We start from the raw sequence: 19,909 nt of genomic DNA, 5'->3' as shown, positions 1-19,909 counted from the left end.
TGGTCTATGTGAATATTTAACAAAGGAAGCAGATGGATTCATGAAAAAATTGTGTTTTGGTGATGGTGATATGTTTGTACATCTTACTTTACTGAACATTCTTGCTGCTTACAAGTATCTCTATCTATAATGAACTTGCCCCAGTAGTTTAAGTGGCAAAAATTTCCCTAAAATTACCAATTCAGGGGCAGCAACCCAACAACAGGTTGTCTGATTCATCTGAAAATTTCAGAGCAGATAGTTCTTGATCAGATGAACAATTTTACCCCACATCAGATTGCTCTAAATGCTTTGGTTTTTGAGTTATCAGCCAAAAACTGCATTTTACCTCTATGTTCAATTTTAGCCGTGGTGGCCATCTTGGTTGGATGGCCGGGTCACCGGACACATTTTTTAAACTAAATACCCCAAAGATGATTGTGGCCAAGTTTGGTTAAATTTGGCCCAGTAGTTTCAGAGGAGAAGATTTTTGTAAACGATTACTAAGATTTACGAAAAATGGTTAAAAATTGACTATAAAGGGCAATAACTCCTAAAGGGGTCAACTGACCATTTCGATCATGTTGGCTTATTTGTAAATCTTACTTTGCTGAACCTTGTTGCTGTTTATAGTGTATCTCTATCTATAATACTATTCAAGATAATAACCAAAAACAGTAAAATTTCCTAAAAATTACCAATTCAGGGACAGCAACCCAATAACAGGTTGTCTGATTCATCTGAAAATTTCAGGGCAGATAGATCTTGACTTGATAAATAATTTTACCCCATGTCAGATTTGCTCTGAATGCTTTGGTTTTTGAGTTATAAGCCAAACATTGCATTTTACCCCAATGTTCTATTTTTAGCCATGGCGGCCATCTTGGTTGGTTGGCTGGGTCACCGGACACATTTTTTGAACTAGATACCCCAATGATGATTGTGGCCAAGGTTGGATTAATTTGGCCCAGTAGTTTCAGAGGAGAAGATTTTTGTAAAAGTTAACGACGCCGGACGACGGACGACAGACGACGGACGCAAAGTGATGGGAAAGGCTCACTTGGCCCTTTGGGCCAGGTGAGCTAAAAATGTGATCTACAATAGAAGAGTATAGGTCCTTACTAAGATACCAATATTTTTCCCGCAAAGTGGAAAGGGATTAATATAAGTTGTAAAACTTGTTTCCCAATCCACTATAAACAAATATGTTTAAACTAAGATACCAATATGACAGTCGAAATTTATAAGTCGAAGCCAAACTGGTAGCACCATGACAAACAATGAAAAACGACAGAGACCAACAACTTGGCAACAAGTCAACAAAACACGATATAGAAAACCAAAGAACGAGCAACAGGAACCCCGTCAAAAAACCGGGGTGATCTCGGGTGCTCCGAAAGGGTAAGCATTACAACATCATTGTCTCAAAATATTGACTTCATGCGTTTCACTCTACTGTGTTCTCTGTCCTTTATCTATTTGGCTCTGACAACAAGGGTGTCTCAGATACACATGCATATGTTGCAAGGGAGAGTATTGCTTGTAAACAAAAGAAATAATGTTTTCTAAATTCCTAACATTTTCCAAATTGCGGTCAAGGGCTTCATTTGTAATGAAAATTATTGATCATAGAATGAAAGCAATGCAAGAAACAGCTCATGACAGTAAATAATGCAAGTAATAGCTTTTCTAAAAAGCTTGTCGTGTTTAAAGATTTTTATGTTATTTTGCTTTGGAGTTTAATCCATTCAAAATATTGCTAAGGGGGGGGGGAGAGAAAATGACAATATAGTATTTTAAAGATAACAATTTTCTGCTTGTGCGTGATGATTTTTAACCCTTTAAAGGGCTTAATTTCCAAACCACTTGTTTCTGCCTGTACTTATTATGGTAAACTTTTTTGCGAATTCTTTTTTACTCTCTGTTTGAGAAAAGTATGATCAATATCTTTCATTTATTGCCCCAAATAAACCAACTTAGGGAATGACCATTTAACTTCAAAAAGGGTGGGGGTAAGGTTTTTTTCCTAAAAAAAATATTTTGATTCCCAATTTGATGAAAAAAATATTGTGGCAAAAAAATGTATTCTGAATCCAGATTTACCTCATACCTTATAGTGTTGAATTAAAAAAAAAAGAAGATTTGATAGCGTCGAAAAGATAAAAAAAAAAATGTTCTGTGCGCGAAAAGGAAATTCTGACTTCGACAACAATCCATACCCCCCTCTTTGACGTTAAATGGTTGCTCCCTTACAAACGTTTTAGAGTCCAATGAATCTTTATTGTAACGGCACTAATTGTCCATATATTCTACTGAAGATGGTTCCAGTAGTGTATATGGTAAGTGTAAATTATAGTTCCTGCGGGAAAATGTCTAGAGAGAAAATCGGTTAAAAGTCGGTCCTGAAAAGTGTAGACACATTAGCATTTTATGAAGTAAAGTAAATACATGTGCGACTCTCTGGTCGTCATTTCCTGTCTTTATATTGATCTTCTATTTAATTGTTTTAGCTGTGTATCAATCCTTATTCTACTGATCATAATTTTTGCTGCTAGTTCTTACATAATAGAAAAGAAAGGATATGGGGTATCCATCCAGGACACAACACCAGTACATACACAGCAAAAACAAAAAAAAGGAAAGGAACAGCGCTTTTGTTGATGTATGTTGCGCACTGTCCCAGGTTAGAGGTGGGTTGTGCACCCGTAAACATGGTTAACCCCGAAAATTTCGCCGTGTGTCTGTATCAAAATCACGAGCCTGAATTTCATTGGTTATTGTTTTTTTGCTGTGTATTATATTTGCTTTTCGTTTATAATTGTTTTGTACTTAAATGATGACATACTGTTGTTTTTCATCCATTCAAAATATTGCTCTGCATATAAGTTGTAATTGGTTGAAAAAATGTAGAATAGAGCAAAGGCCGATATAGTATTGTGGTTTGATTTTTTTTTTTTTTACATTTGTCATGTCGGATCCTTTTATTGCTTTCAATGCAGTAGGAGTATTTTTCATTGTTAAATGTCGAAGGGTGACATATATATGCATGCTAACATCTGGTAGATAGTTACCTCATAAGGTTTTGTGATGATTGCATATGTTTGAAAGTCTAAAAATGTAAAATTATCCAATTTTTTTTTTTTACTTAGAGCTTGAAATATTGTATATACATTTATCAATTGCAGTAACCCCGAGTGTTGGTCTTCGTGTAAATTTGGTTGCTGTCTTATTTATGATACCCCACACAAATAAATCTGGCAACGATTAACTTTTCCGACATGTATACCTGTTTTCAAAACACCTTACAAGACTAAAACAAACCAAGCTAGTGGACCTGTACCGACGAGAATGTTTATAAAAATCCCTTCCCGAAAACGTCAAAAGTATTAATCGTATTAAGTCTTTTTTTATTTTCCCCTTTTGGAAATTGACTTTAGAAGCAGACCGTTTTGTCATCAGAACTTCACTGCACCGTGATTGGCGTTGGCATAATAATTAGGAATTCGTCGCATGTTTACATCTGAGTCTTGTAACTCAGGAACTGATATAAAATAGACTTACAAGTTAATTATGAATTCGAAAGTTAAAATAATATTTATATCTGATGCAAACACAATTGAATAATAAAGACAGAACAAAACTCTATTATTTGAATTACTTTTACGTTTGACATTGCGTCATTCAAATATCAATTCGACACATCAACTGTCATTTTTTTTACCTACTATCATTGATTTTCCCAGCCTCACTCACGGATACGCTCACATATATAGATGCACCCAAATATGATTTTCAATCAGATGTTAGGTAAGCCTTTACTTCACACGCAATAAGGTAATATTTACCAATGAGAATCCCTTAACAGATTTACCTCTTAATGACACGAAGCTTCTGACTATTTAGACCAAGTCTCGTGTGATTTTTATCATTTATTTACAACATTTTTATCGTCACAACAACAAAGCGCGACAGTAACATGGATGCCATTACACTACAGATTCACAAACTATTATACTCTGATTATTTCTCCTCTCGTTTCCTCCTTCGAACTCTAAATTCAATAATACATAGAAATATCAAGGAAATGATGACAGTTACTCCAAGAATGTATAATTTCATTTCTTCACAGAGGTAGATGTTGTATATATACGCTATTGCTAGTCCCATAGCTTGGAACATCAGATAATTAGAAAATGCTATTTCTGGATTCTGGTGAAAAACGGATCCTAATAATGCTGAAAAATAAACAAACAAAACAATTAACACTGTGGTGTCTCTATGTATGTGCCTGTCCCAAGTGAGGAACGTGTAATTCAGTGGTTTTCGTGTGTTTGCTGTGTTACATGTTTGTTTTACGTTCATTTTTTGTACATTAATTAGGCCGTTGATTTTCTCGTTAGTTGTCATTTCGGGGCCTTTTATAGCTGACTATGCGGTATGGGTTTGCTATATTGTAGAAGGCAGTAAGGTGACCTATAACTGCAGTGGCGGATCTAGAAATGTTCATAAGTGGTGGTCCACTGACTGCCTAAGAGGAGGCCCGACCCCGTATCACTTTAGTAATTCCCTATAATAACCAACCATTTCTTTTCTAAAAAGGGGGGGGGGCGCCTCTGAACTGATAATGTCTGTGTCATTTGAACTCTTGTGAAGAGTTGCCTCATTGACAATCAAAGCGCATCTTTTTTGTTATATAATACACTAAGTGTATAACAACTTTATAGACAGTGCGATCTTTAAATCCTGTTTTTGTAAACTGCATTTTTGTTTTGTTTACCAAATCATTTCATTTTTATGGCAATATATGTTAAGGGTGCATTATAATAGAGCGACTACAATTTTATTGATGTCAGATGTTGGCTTTTGCGATCTTTCTACCACTATGGAACTATACTTTACATGGGCGTAGCTAGATATCCAGCAAACTGTAGGCACCAATCGGCAGGGGGTCTGGGGGCCGCTCAAGGCCCCCAGTAGGTCCAGGGCAGAGCCCTGGTAGGGGGTTCAGGGGGTCGAAGCCCCCCGACGGAAAACGGTTTTCAGCATTGCAGCTGCATAATTTTATGAACAAAAATATTAAATTTACTGGTTATTTATTCATGATAATTATAATATACATGATGAAAAGTTCGAAGAATTATGAGTTATCTGACTAATGAATTAGATAACGCAGGAAATATGGGGGAAAAATTACAATATATATATGCACTGCCCAGCGTAGATCAGCGTATCCCTTTAATTAAGCAGTACACCCTGTTTGGTATTTTCATATTTATTCCGTTCTGATTGATATATATATATACGTATAACTCAATTAATAGTAAATATTGTGACGATCCTTCATAAAAAAAAAATAAGGCACCACGTAAACCGTGACTGATATTACATTATAATAAAACTATCCTTTTGGCTAGACAAAAAAACATCAATATTTTTTTATTCTTAAACCTTTACCACAGACACACAAACACATACACACAGTTCTGTTCTGTTCATTCCATCGTAAAAAAATTCAAGAAATTCGTATTTCTTTACATCCTCTTCTGTAAAATCCGTACCTGCTTAGGAATTTGGACAATTTTTTTTACAATAAATACAACAGGGAGCTAGGTCCAGGACGAAGGTCTGGAAATTTGAAAATGCCATGCATTGGAAAATGAGGGATTATTGGATAGGAGCAGAAATTTTGCCTTTCTGTAAACCAACTACTAACTCCTCATCAAAGAGTGGCATTCTCTCTACAACTAGGCATTGGATTTAATGTCCTCATTCTGACCTGACGTGACTGCGTAGTTATACATCCTGCACAGTCAAGCGGACAACCAACATTGGCAAGTCGGGTGAAGGCAAAGTGGAAAGCTAATTGAAAACTAACAACAACTAATTAAAATAAAACCCTCCTGTGTCTAAGTTGAGGTTTATTCAAGTTCTTGTTAATAGAAGTGAAATGATCTGAACCAACTAAAGTTCTAGTTTATAGATTCTATATAAGGTAAAATCATACTGACATTCATTTCTATCCAATATTTCGTACACTATAAGAACGAGAAGCTAGTGTACAGATGAAATGCGATAATCAAAGAGTTTTGACAGATACCGTTGTTAATTATTTTTTTTTAATAAAAAAAAAATATTTGTGAAAATTTATGTGTAGGCACGTGCCTATAGTGCCTTACGGCAGCTACGCCCCTGCTTTATAACAAACGACTGCATTTGTCTGAATGGTTATAGCTAAAATGTCTATTTATGTATATTTCAGCAACACACTAATGTTACAGTAACGGAATTTCGGATCTTGCTGTAAACTATAAATTGTTGATGGACAATGAACATTGTCCCGACAATCTTCATAAGTGAGCAATGTAAATAACTATTATTTGTAAACATACCATCGCTCTGAGCTTGCCATACTGCGTCTGCTAGTCCCCATACAGCTGGTATAACAAAGAAAAGTTCAAATGGGACCTCGCCGCTTAACGACCATACACGTAGAAAAATCAGGACACCTAAATTTAAGAAACCGCTGAAAAAGAACAATACTAGTCTTCCGGTATATTTGGCTATTATTCCAACTAGAAGAGATCCAACTGTATCACAAACGCCAAAGCAGATCATAGTATAACCAATCCATTCTATACCAAGCTTACAGGCGACGAATGACTGGAAAATAAACAGGTCTACATTATATTCATATCTATAAGTCAAAGTATTAGTAGACATGCAAAACATTGAAGGAAAATGGATATGCCACATATTTACAAATGAACGAATACACTCCAGCAATTAATTGATTGAGATTTTAATCTTAGATATACCGGTATGAGATTTTATCTTTTAATTAAGAATTGAATGCTTCTTTTTGTAAATTTATTGGGGTGTAAAAGCGTTGACCGAAGTACATTTTGTATGAAGCGCGGAAGCGCTTCATTCTAAAAATTTACGCACGGTCAACGCTTTTACAACCCTATAAAGTTACAAAAAGAAGCATTCAATACTTATAATTACATTTTTTAGCTAGAATTATAAAAACACGATTTTCATGAAGTTTAATTTTTAAATTCACCTGTGCACTTTATTGTGGGACCTCGTGTCATCATGAATGAAATGTTATTGTCTCATACAATTGCTTACGGAATAACATGTGATGTGCAATTAGCCTATCAGAATAACGTATTATAATGAAACATACATCCAATGTAATTATTTTGTTTTGAACTATCTATCGGAACTGTTCTTTGAGCCTTTTCTAGTTATAAGCGATAAATACATTCTCTACCAAGTCCGGTCTGAGCTTTTGTTAGATGTGTTTTCAACATATTTTTAAGGTTGTTTTATGTTGTTCTGTTTCACCACTGTTCCGGAATTTGGGAGAATTGGCGCTTTCAAACAAATTACATCCGTCCCATTCTATGTATCCAAATGTATACCCAAACCAGAGCTTTATATTGAATGATTGTTGTTAGCTCGTTTCTGAAATATTTTTGTTTTGTAAATTGTTTGGTTATGAATTAGGCCGCCAGTGTTTCTCAATTGTTTCATATTTTTCATACCTGGGCCTTTTTAAGTCGGCTATTATTAAAGTATGTTTTTTTTTCTGATTGTTGAAGGTCGTTCACCTATAATTGATTATTATATATCCACTTCATTTGAATTTTGGTGGAAATTTGTTTCATAGGCAAATGAATAACACTCTTTAATCCAAAAAAAAAATATGGAAAATTTATTTCCGCAACTTTGAAAATTTCTCATTCTATGTTTTCTAATTTGAATACATGTTACCATGGATTTGTATCCTTGGTGTTGCCAAAATTTTGTTCTTCAGTATATACTTACTGTTGTAAACTGAGCAAACATCATAACCTGCTCCATGCCTGTATAAAGTGCGAACGGAATTATCATGGCCATATTTAGATCGGTAAAAAGTAGTTTCAAATTAGCAGCTAATCGTTCCTTTAAAGTAGAATACTTGTCACTCATGGATGATTTGATTGGTTTAAGAACAAACACTGTGAGGAGTAAACCAATGAATGTGATCCCTAAATATATACTTATTAGAGTAACTTCTAAATGTTGGTCCGGTCTAACGACAGATTCAGAAGTCTCATTTTCGTTACTGATCGTCTGCTCAGAGGGGCAATACTGAGCACCACAAAAAGTGTTGTTAGTCTGTTCCGTCGATGCACCGCCTAGCTGGAACACTGCTGACGAAATAAGATTGCCCCAAACTTGTGTGCTTTGAAAAGCCATGAAAAATATTCCAAAAAATCTACTGAGTATTGCTTCTAACGATTCTCCGGTTATTTTGTGATAGTCTAAGGCAATCATTGTCACATAGCATGATTGCGCCGTCCATAAAAGTCCCGAAGACAGACCGACAATGGCACCGCCTGTTATCAAGATATACGGTTTTGGGTAGTAGTTAGCGGCTACAAAAATACACTGACAAATACATGCAACAATAAGAGCTCCTTTAGATCCAATATAACTTATAACTGTCGGAGCTACGAGACAGGAAATAACTCCGCCGGAAGTCACTGCTGCCAACGAATAAAGTCCAGTTTCAGCATTTACTGCCGCCTCTAAGTTTTGCAATCCAGAATATGCCGTAAAAATGAACAGCCATATAAAGCATATTGTCACAAAATTGAATAAGAGCTTCCTTTTTTGTTCCCTTACGTCTTCTTTGTGTGAATTTTGTTTTTCGTGGACAACTTCCATTATTAAGTTTGATGGTTATAAGAGTCACAGTATCTAAAATACACTTTTTTCGGAATGCGCTTTCTGTTATCAATAGTTTTGTAAATCAATATTAAATTAAACTGTCAATTGTTCTTGAACAATTGAGAGGTCTTTCCTTTTCGTAATGTAAAATACATGTTTCAACAGACGTAGAATGTATTGAAAAGGTCAAGGTCAACCATAAAAAGCTCGAAAACACACTAAAAATCCTTTAAATAAGGTTAAAAACACTAAATACGCTATCTGGGACATGACCTTGACCTTTGACCTTTTGACCTTTGTCAAGGTCATTGGTCCCCAATGCCATTACTGAAGACCCCAAGGGTCTAGGACCTTTGGTTATATAGTAAAAGCGGATTTTGGCTTTTCAGAAACCTAAAACAGGGGTTATGCCCCTTATAGAAAGGTCAAATCTCTTTGGTCAAAATGTAACAAAGTTGCGCCATAATGACCCAAACATTTTCCACCATTTAAAACTTCTGTAAGTATAATGGTTTCTGAGATCATCCCATAACAAGGTGTTAGGTCAAAGGTCAAGGTCAACATACAAATTTGACCTTGAGGTATTTTTTAAAGATACATGAAATGATGATGATTGGTGAAAATCCTATGTGTCTACGACTAACGGTTTCTGAGTTTTGGTGGCCAACCGACACCGGTTAATTTTCATAGGGGCATAACCCTACCAATGAGTCGTTGAATCTTTTCGATCCAAATGTAACGAAGAACCGGGGTCTGGTCCTGAACAAATTTCACCCTTCATTTTTTTTCTACCTATTACGGTTACGGTGTTGGAACGATAACAAGGTTTTTGGGTTTCGGAGGGATTACTCCGAACCGACAAAATATTTCGACTCACAGGGTGAGTTCCGGATAGGTATTCATGACACCGATACAAAGTGTGAACATGAAAGCGACACGTCTTACGGTTACGGAGGGAAATTTTGTCAAAGTTTGGCGGAACAAAAAGAATAATAATAATAATTAAACTGTCAATTGTTCTTGAACAATTGAGAGGTCTTTCCTTTTGTAATGTAAAATACATGTTCAAACAGACGTAGAATGTATTGAAAAGCTTTAAAACACACTGAAAATCCTTTAAATAAGGTCAAAAACACATAATTCGCTATATGGGACATGACCTTGACCTTTGACCTTTTGACCTTTGTCAAGGTCATTAGTCCCCAATGTCATTGCTGAAGACCCCATGGGTCTAGGACCTTTGGTTATATAGTAAAAGCTGATTTTGTCTTTTCAGAAACCTAAATCAGGGGTTATGCCCCTTACAGAAAGGTCAAATCTCTTCGGTCAAAATGTAACAAAGTTGCGCCTTAATGATCCAAACATTTTCCACTATTCAAAACTTCTATAAGTATAATGGTTTCTGAAATTATCCCATAACAAGGTGTAAGGTCAAAGGTCAAGGTCAACATACACATTTGACCTTGAGGTATTTTTCAAAGTCACATGAATTGATGATGAATGGTGAAGATCCTAGGTGTCTACGACTTACGGTTTCTGAGTTTTGGTGGTCAACCGACACCGGTTAATTTTCATAGGGGCATAACCCTACCAATGAGTCGTTGAATCCTTTCTATCCAAATGTAACGAAGAACCAGGGTCTGGTCCTGAACAAATTTCACCCTTCGCTTTTTTTCTACCTCTTACGGTTACGGTGTTGGAACGATAACAAGGTTTTTTGGTTTCGGAGGGATTACTCCGAACCGACAAAATATTTAGACTCACAGGGTGAGTTCCGGATAGGTATTCATGACACCAATACAAAGTGTGAACATGAAAGCGACACGTCTTACGGTTAACGCGGCTAAATTTGTCAAAGTTTGGCGGAAAAAGAATAATAATAATAATAATAATAATAATAAACAGAAGAAATACAGTAAGGTCTTTCCCTTTTGTAAAAGGAAAGACCTTAATAATAATAATAATAATAATAATAATCAGAAGAAATACAGTAAGGTCTTTCCCTTTAGTAAAAGGAAAGACCTTAATTAAATTGTACATCTGTTGTACGTATTCATTTCATCGTAGATGTGTAAACTTATGACCGGCCAACTCCAGGACGCCTTCAAGATTACTGAAATCTTGTTATCTTTATAGAATTACTGGATAATTATGATATTGACATTATGTACTGGACATGTCTTTTGCGTTGTTATTCAAGTCTTGTAACTTCTTTTTACAAAATTAATAGCAACTTAAACTTTCTTTCTTTCATTGTTTTACTTTTTAAAAAGAATAACCATATTTTGAAACGTACGCAATTCAAATACAAATTCAATTTCAAAATGAGAATGTCCATGTATCAATGTTTTATAATGGTCAAACATGCTAATTAAGTAAATATCAATTCAAATGTTATCATGTTGTCCAAGGTGAAATACCAACGAACACAAGCAGAATGGCCGACAAACCCTTTTGATCCTCCAAGGTTTACATATCAACGGAAAATCTCAAGGCTACCTAGCTGTTCGTACATTATACAAGGTAACAAAAGGAACGATGTACAAATTTTAGTTAAATGTTTTTATTGCAACAAGGATTTAAAAAAAATGAAATAGACAATTTTAGAATGAGAAAAATACCTACGAGGGCATTCAAATTGTTCATCAGACAATGTTTATCTTAATGATAAAAAATTTAAAAGCTTCTTGTAGTTTTGATGTTATATTTAAAGTTTCATATGACTTAAAGTTAATTTCGATAATTTTTCAAAGGAATAAAATTGCGTATATAAACATTTGATTTCCAAAAGATTTAGAAAATGATAATAATCAAAACGAAATGACTGATTTAAAGTACACCAAAAGTCTCCTTTTTGGTCATTTGCGTTGTTGTTATTAACCCCACAACTCATTATATGTATATAGATATTTAAAAGATTAGATGAGTACATGCATTTTAAAGCGTGAAATGAAAAAAGAGTTAAATTAATCTTTCATCTGGTTTGTTCTTCAGGCGGATCCTGATTTCTACTATAGCCACAAATATCATGGACACAATTAACGTCCCTGCTGCTATATAAAGTTTGATGTATTCACATAGATGTACATTATATAGATATCCCACAGTGAACCCCAGAGCCTGGAACAGTCGCAGGTTGGCAAACGCTGGTTCCTGGTCTTCTGTAAAGGCAGAGCCTACCAAGGCTGAAATAAACCAGATGATATCATAGTCAAACCGAAATAATATTACAGTTTGTATTTTATATTCTATATTTTTTTACAACCTTTCCTTTGTCTATGTAATGTATAATTGGCTTTACAATAGATTACCTTAGCTGTATTTGGCAAAACTTTTAAGAGTTTTTGGTCCTGCTCTTCAACTTTGTACTCTATTTAGCCTTTTAACCATTTTTTGATACGATTGCACTGATGAGCCCTTTTTAGACGAAACGCGCGTCTGGCGTAAATATAAAATTTTGATCCTGGTATCTATGATAAGTTTATTTGCAACCACTAGGTCGATGCCACTGCTGGTGGAGATTTATTTCCCTGAGGGTATCACCAGCCCAGCAGTCTGCACGTCTGTGTTAACTTGAGTTATCATTGATATATATGTTCATAATTATAAATTAACTGTTAACAAACCTTTGATTTTTTGAAAAATATTATAATTAAGGCTTTTCTACCTCAGGAATAGATTACCTATACGTCCTTAGCTGTATTAGGCAAAACTTTTAGGAATCTTTGGTCCTCAATGATCTTCAATTTTGTACTCTACATGTAATTGGCCTTTTTTTTAAACATTTTTTTATTCAAGCGTCACGGATGAGTCTTTTTTTTTAGACGAAACGCGCGTCTGGCGTAATTACAAAATTTTTATCCTGCGCGGTATCTGATGTGTTTTTTTATTTAAAACCTTCTGGATGCATATTTTCTGAATCACTTCTTCATCAATACACGTGCAATTTACCCATAATTTTTATAGTCTTGCGTTATAACGTAAACACTGTATGCTGGTGTCATTGATGGTCACGGGACTAAACATCCCGCAATTTAATGAATTTTCCGCTAATGTAGAAAAAAGATGTGGTGTGAGTGCCAATGAGACAACTCTCCATCATAATAACAATTTATAAAAGTAAACCATTATAGGTCAATGTACGGCCTTCAACACGGAGCCTTCAAGTTGGCTCACACCGAACAACAAGCAAGCACATATTTGGGTATTTGAAATGATACGTTTTTACGATCATTAATGTATATGTTCCGGACCATATGAGTATTTGGACCATACGCGTATGGTCATGACCATATGCGTATACTCATATGGTCCGACCATACGCGTATGGTCCGACCGTACGCGTATGGTCGGACCATATGAGTATAATACTCGTTTAGTTATTAACGGGCCGGACCATATGAGTATTTGGACCATATAGGTATATATATTTTTTCAAATTACATTATAAACGTTTCAATAATACAAAAACTTTATCTAAAAAACAATGATGGTTTAAAACATGACAATTTTTTTTAATTTTATAATCCAAAAAACTACGTAAAAATTTAATATTGATGCCATAGTTAGTTTTCATCGCTAGTTACATTCGTGCATATAGGTTTGGATGACACTCACTTCCACACGGTATCATAGCTTTTTTGCACGATCTTTTTCATTTACACATTTTGTTTGCGAGTGAAAAACAAGCCTTTTTTGCAGCTGCGTACAGTGATACCGAGGTATTTGGCAATTCTGATGTCTACGGTGTTTTTAAGAAGCTCTAGATCTCAAATATCGTAAAATGACTGCAATACACCATCTTCACAACACAACTTAAATAAACTAATAGTATACTACTTTCCAGTGATTTCTTATGTAACAGTTCATTAAGAAATTTTTGGAATTTAATTTTTTAGTCGACATATTGCCATTTACTCGAAATAACAAATCGGTAATGACCATCGGTATAAAATGTGTTTACTTTAAATTTGACAATTAAGTAAAATTAACTATGTTAAACTTCTTATTTTTCTTTAGCTTATCTTTTTATTATAATATAATGATAAAATTACCTATATGACAGCGCATTTTGAATGAACGGTCATACCATATGAAGAGTTTAGAAGTATTAAAAGTTAACTATAACAGAGTGTTAATTACCCCGACCATACGCGTATGGTCCGACCATACGCGTATGGTCGGACCATATGAGTATATACCCATATGGTCATGACCATACGCGTATGGTCCAAATACTCATATGGTCCGGAACATATATATTGAGGCCGGATGCGCCCAATTAGCGTTTTCGACTTTGATTCCACAGAACGTTGAACTTTGCCTTTACCTCTGATGATACAATAATGTCATCAGAAGGGGATTTATTCATTTTAAAAAGGGGTTCCAACCATATGTTTTCATTCAAAAGAATTGATCGTCAAAATACGGAGCCCCCCCCCCCAAACCCAACTTGGATCTGACTCTGATCATGGTAGTTCGTAACGGTTTAACAAGTCTTCTGTATAACCCACATATAAGTATTTTACTCAATTTTAATTTGAAAACCACTTGATGGTTACAAATTAGACAAAATAATTATATATGATTACATTTTGAAATTCAGAATGGAGCAAAATGCTGGACTTACGACGTAGAAAGGTATCACAGCAACAAAAAAATATTTGGATTTGATAGTATATTGACGAGACAGTGACTTACGTTTTATATTTGGATTTCATAATTTTGAAATTCAAATCTTAGTTTTACATGTTCATATAAAAAGTTACTCCATATTCAGACAAGTTACTGGATAAAATCTTATTCAGAGAAGTCACGGAAGGTTGCATATTCATAATGTTACTAAGCTTAGATCTGAGATATGCTATTTGATCAGCAGAGTCCTATTTTTACTGCCGAAACTAAATTTGAAGTTTATATAGTACGATAGCGGTGTTTCCATGAATGTGTGTTATGTCATCAATAACTGTATTTTATTAAGGAAACTACTTTTATATGTTTCAATTGCTATTCAATTTCTCATTAAGAGTAACATTTATGGGGTTTTAAATGAGGGACCTTTCAGGTCTAAATTCTTCTTCTTTTTTTTTTGTACAATTTGGCACTGTAACTATTTTGAACATTATGCTCTATCCTTTATAATTTATTACTCAATTATTCTCTGTTTTTATCCATTCTCTATTTTTTCATGTACTTCAATCTGCACTTTTTATCATCATTCTCATTTCTGTAACCCCGATTCAGACCCTCGTGTATATATATATGAAATGTATGTAGTATTAAACATACCTCCACTTTGTGTTTGCCAAATACCATCCGCTAATCCCCATACACCTGGTATAACGAAGAATAGATAAAATGGTACTTCTTCTTTAAAGGACCAAAATCTCATAATACCAAGAACTCCAAGGTTCAAAATCGTAGCAATGATAAATAATGGCGGCCGTCCAGTAAATTTCCCGATGAATCCTACTAATAGTGAGCCAACCGTATCACAGACACCAAAACATATCATTGTATAACCAATCCATTCTATACCGAGTTTACAGGCAACGAATGACTGAAAATAAACATATGAAAAATCTAGCGTATCAACAATAATGGGTTAACATTTTATAAACTGAATAAAATAGAGGGACGAAATATCAAAGGGATATTTAGACTCATAAGTTGAAAATTAACTCGTTTGGATTCTCGTTTGAATTGTTTTAAATTTGTCAATTCGGGGTCTTTTATAACCGACTATTTTATATGGGGCTTGGCTCACTGGTCTTCGGTTCAAAACCACAACGAAGAATTCATCAAGAAGCAAATTTGAAGTTCGAAACTTACTACAAATCCAAAACGTCACTAGAAACAACTTGAGCTTAATTTCGGGAACACTTCATAATTATGTGCATTTATGAACGTAAGTGCGAGATTATCTTTTTAACGACGCAACTGGTACTGCAGACTTACAGACAACCACGTGCATTGGTAACCACCAGAGACTACTTGGTAGATTTTGTATTTGGTAAGCAGACTGCAATTTGTTTTGATAATCAATTAGTGATAATAATCTACCAAACTAATTTGTTAAATTCAGAAAATTGATACTTTTAATGCTTACATTTGTAAATTCTGCATACATTACAACTTGCTCCATACCAGTATACAAACTAAATGGTACCAGCATAAACATGTTCAGATTGGTAAACAGTAAACGGACAGTAGAAAGAAGGCGGACTTTAAGTGTCACGCCACTGTCGCTCATTGAAGATTTCACTGGTTTTAAGAAGGCTATAGTTATGAGCAGTCCGACAGCAGTAGAACCTAAGTATATCCCAGTCAGAATGTTTATGAGTCGAGGTTCTGGTAAACTTGACGGCCCACCAGTGCTATTTCCGTGTTTACCTCCTCGCAACACAGCAACATCTGACGGACAGAAATCTGCTCCACAGAATGTGAAATTAGATTCGTGTTTTGTAATTTGGGATGTTTGTTGCAAAACAAGAGAAGATATTAAATTACCCCACACTTGAGTACTTTGAAAGAACATACAAAATATTCCAAACATAGTACTTAGGGTCTTCTCCATTGGTTCCCCTATCATTTCATGATACTCCATGGCTATTGTCGTAGTTATAGATCCTTGTGCGGTCCACATTAATCCAGTAGATAAACCTTCAACTCCGCCAGCAACCACAAGCAAATATTTAAAGCCACTTCCTATGAAACCAAAGAAATTAGCGGCTACAAAGAATGAAAGACATATCCAGGATACTATAAGAGCTCCTTTGGATCCAATGTAACTTATAGCCGTCGGTGCTAAAAGACATGCGATGACGCCACCACCTGTTAAAGCCGCTAAGGTGTATAAACCTACATCCTGGTACAGCGCGGTTTCTAGATTTTGCAAACCAGAATATGCTGTAAATGTGAATAGCCAGATGACACACAGAGCCCCGAAGTTCATTTGCAATTTTCTTTTTCTTCCTTTAGCGTCTCCTTCGTCCATGTCAACCAATCCGGCTTCGTCTTCAAGAGGAGACATGCGACGCATTTTGGTATCCATAATTTGTTTGCTTTTATAGGTATGATGATACAAACTGGTGGTAATCCAACAGAAGACAAATCCAGGAATACAACTAATGAAAACAAAATTTCAGAATAAGAAATGCATGTCAATCTGACGATAAGGGAATACCAGAGATATCGTGGCAATAATGTTAAATAATTTACGGCAACACAACATCAAAAGAAACGGAAAATCACAGAATACGGAAAATGTCAGAAAAATTGAAAACACATTGGCACAAATCACGAAAAACGATACAAAAGAAGACGGAGATACTAAGTCATAAAGAAAGCAACACTATTATATAGGTCCTGAAATCACTGTTCACGGTACTATCATAAACTCCAAAAGGTTGGATAATATCGGCAAAATATACGGCAAAAAAATGTAAGTTGAAATTTTTGGTTCCACCTTGTAAAAGTTTACATCGCAGCAGAGCTTACTTCGGTTAATTTTGCTGATACATCAGAAAACATCACCATATATCGGTATAAGTAAAAACGATGGCATAAGGTTCAGACGCAAAGATAAAATATGAATATCCAAAACTGTAGAGGTCAACTTTAGCACTGTCATCGTGTTTACTGAGGTCACATTTTCAGCTACTCGTAATCCATATTAGAAGTGCATGACTTTCACACGTTGTGTATTAGATAAGTACCTAAATTAATAATTTTGATATCACTATAATATAACCCCTTATCAATAATGATAATCAGCCAGTTATCTGACCGTTGTACACCACTATCTACCCAATATTTATGCAGTGTAAATACGTAACTATTTGAATGTAATATTAAAAATGTAAATATACCATATATCGCATTCGAAAACAAATTTCTCCGCCTGAGTTTCTTGAATAAGAACAAATAAAAATTTAAAATAAAGGGAATTTTGATTTTTTAGAACTTTTATAAAAAAAAATAGAAATGGAAAACTTTTTGAAATTTTGAATCGATGTGTTACACGGACCCAAACAATCATATCATGCAAAATGATATTTTACAGTACGTGCTTGATAAAGTTTAAAAAAGTGTTAATGGTTTCGTTTAACCAAAATGATCATGTTCGAAAGATTGAAATTATTAAAATGAAAATAAACAAAAATGTAAAACGTTGTACTGATGGTAGGTCGTCAGAAACACGTTCACTTTAGAATGCACAAACCTTAAATATCGGTCTATAAATATCTGAACTAGATGGTACTCAAGGAGGTTTATGATGAAAAGCAATGGACTGATAAAGAAAAGACTACTCCATCTAAGGTCAACTTTGAACGAGGGAGCTTGAACCTCACGATGGTTTCTAAATTTCTATAGCGTATATCAAACTTTTCATATTTTTTTCAACTGGAAGAGGTAAGCCGCGGAACACCACGCCATACTAAGTAATACATATGTTTGCACCTGTCCTAAGTCAGGAATCTGATGTACAGTAGTTGTCGTTTGTTTAGGTAATTTATACGTGTTTCTCGTTTCTCGTTTTTTTTAATATAGATTAGACTGTTGGTTTTCCCGTTTGAATGGTTTTACACTATACATGTATATAGTAATTTTGGGGCCCTTTATAGCTTGTTGTTCGGTGTGAGCCAAGGCTCCGTGTTGAAGGCTGTACATTGGTTTACTTTTATGAATTGTTATTTGGATGGAGAGTTGTCTCATTGGCACTCACACCACATCTTCCATTATCTATATATATATATAAAAGAATTAAGCAATTAAACTATAGATTTAAGTTTAATTAATCTAGCGTACGTTCATTGCTGTTTTTCATGTAACAATAACTCAGTGTAACCGTAGCCTCAATAATTATTGTTACATTCGTAATTAATCGGTTCCTTACCCATCTTTCCATTCCGGCAATTAGACTCCAATGAAACAATAATATTTTTATTATTGTTACATTTCCATGTAACCGTAGCCAGTGCCTTTAATATTTGCTGACTAAATATTATTTTGAAGTTCTAAAAAACATAAATTTGCCATTAAACACGAAGCTGGTTTATTGTTGGAGATAACCTTTTATTACTTTACAAAAGTACAATAGTGTCGAAATAATAACTTGCACTGAATACATGTATCTGTACAAATTATCATGTATAATTGGCATTAAATTACAACATGTTCACAACAATATATTATTATATAGTTATGTATAAATATCAAGTGGGTTATTTAAAACACATTATTCGAATCATTACTGTTCCATTCTGTAAACTTGTTGCACTAAATTGATCAACAATCTCATAATTACTCAAGACAAGACAATTTTATTCTTTAAAACCACTGTATACACATTTGTACAAAGAATGAAATAATAGTACTCCGACTATTAATCTGTCGATGTTTTTCATATGTTTTAAGCCTCTGTCACCTGAAATTGTTGTCAGTAAAGGGGAAACAAAATATTGTCATGAATTAAAAATAACCTCCAGACTAATCTTACCATTTAAGGGGGCTCATGGGTCTAAATCATTTTTTTTTTATTTAATATAGGATTTCTCTATATTTTTCTATAAATGAACTTTAGAAAAATGAAATAAAGAAATGGGGTCACCGTGCATTTACGCTCACACGTGACAGTCTGCATACTAAAGAAGCATACATTTTTGTTAATGTCCTTTTTTCTGTTGATCTAATAGGAGAAATAGCGGTAATATCGAAATAAAAAAAGGACTTTATCACAGAAATCGCTTAAATTGTACAATTATCTAGTTTATGTACAGCTTATTTGAAAACAACAATAAAAAATATAGCCCAGACAACATGAGTATGTTGGCCCAACATTGGCACAACGTATATCGAAATTTGTCGAACATATGGTCAACCTTATCAGAATGGGCTTGATAAACAGAAACTTGAATCTTTTTCATGTAACAAGCTAGAATGATCCGGTAAGTTCAATTTGCATTTGGTACGAAGTGATGCAGCATTCATTTTATTCCCATATTGTAAATTTGTCCATATGGAACGAATTGGTAAATCTTTATAAGCCCCACTTAGGGTCATTATGTTTTTGGTCTGTCAATCCGTCCTTCTGCCCCGCTTCAGGTAAAAGTTTTTGTTCAAGGTAGTTTTTGATGAAGTTGAAGTCATGACTAGTCAACGTGAGAAAATGTTAGTGGGAATGCGACATTCGTGTACTTTAGGCACA

The 19,909-nt window shown here is 34.6% G+C and overlaps 2 protein-coding genes across 2 annotated transcripts; both read right to left on the bottom strand.

Annotated features, from left to right (window-relative positions):
- Positions 1 to 3,708: 3,708 nt before the first annotated feature.
- LOC134680968 (protein unc-93 homolog A-like) lies at positions 3,709 to 8,730 on the bottom strand. The gene is made up of 3 exons (XM_063540290.1): positions 7,813 to 8,730; positions 6,369 to 6,639; positions 3,709 to 4,214 (listed from the first exon to the last, which is right to left on the bottom strand). Exons 1-3 carry the CDS (start codon positions 8,695 to 8,697, stop codon positions 4,000 to 4,002), a joined length of 1,371 nt encoding a protein of 456 aa, XP_063396360.1. The 5' UTR covers positions 8,698 to 8,730; the 3' UTR covers positions 3,709 to 3,999.
- A 2,308-nt stretch (positions 8,731 to 11,038) lies between these two features.
- LOC134680967 (protein unc-93 homolog A-like) lies at positions 11,039 to 17,408 on the bottom strand. The gene is made up of 3 exons (XM_063540289.1): positions 15,809 to 17,408; positions 14,989 to 15,259; positions 11,039 to 11,885 (listed from the first exon to the last, which is right to left on the bottom strand). Exons 1-3 carry the CDS (start codon positions 16,751 to 16,753, stop codon positions 11,662 to 11,664), a joined length of 1,440 nt encoding a protein of 479 aa, XP_063396359.1. The 5' UTR covers positions 16,754 to 17,408; the 3' UTR covers positions 11,039 to 11,661.
- Between the last annotated feature and the right edge of the window lie 2,501 nt (positions 17,409 to 19,909).

Source organism: Mytilus trossulus, chromosome 8 (assembly GCF_036588685.1).
Source record: "Mytilus trossulus isolate FHL-02 chromosome 8, PNRI_Mtr1.1.1.hap1, whole genome shotgun sequence".
Taxonomy (NCBI): Eukaryota; Metazoa; Mollusca; class Bivalvia; order Mytilida; family Mytilidae; genus Mytilus; species Mytilus trossulus.
The sequence above is the reverse complement of the archived record's forward strand: the minus strand, read 5'-3'. Positions and strand labels throughout refer to the sequence as shown.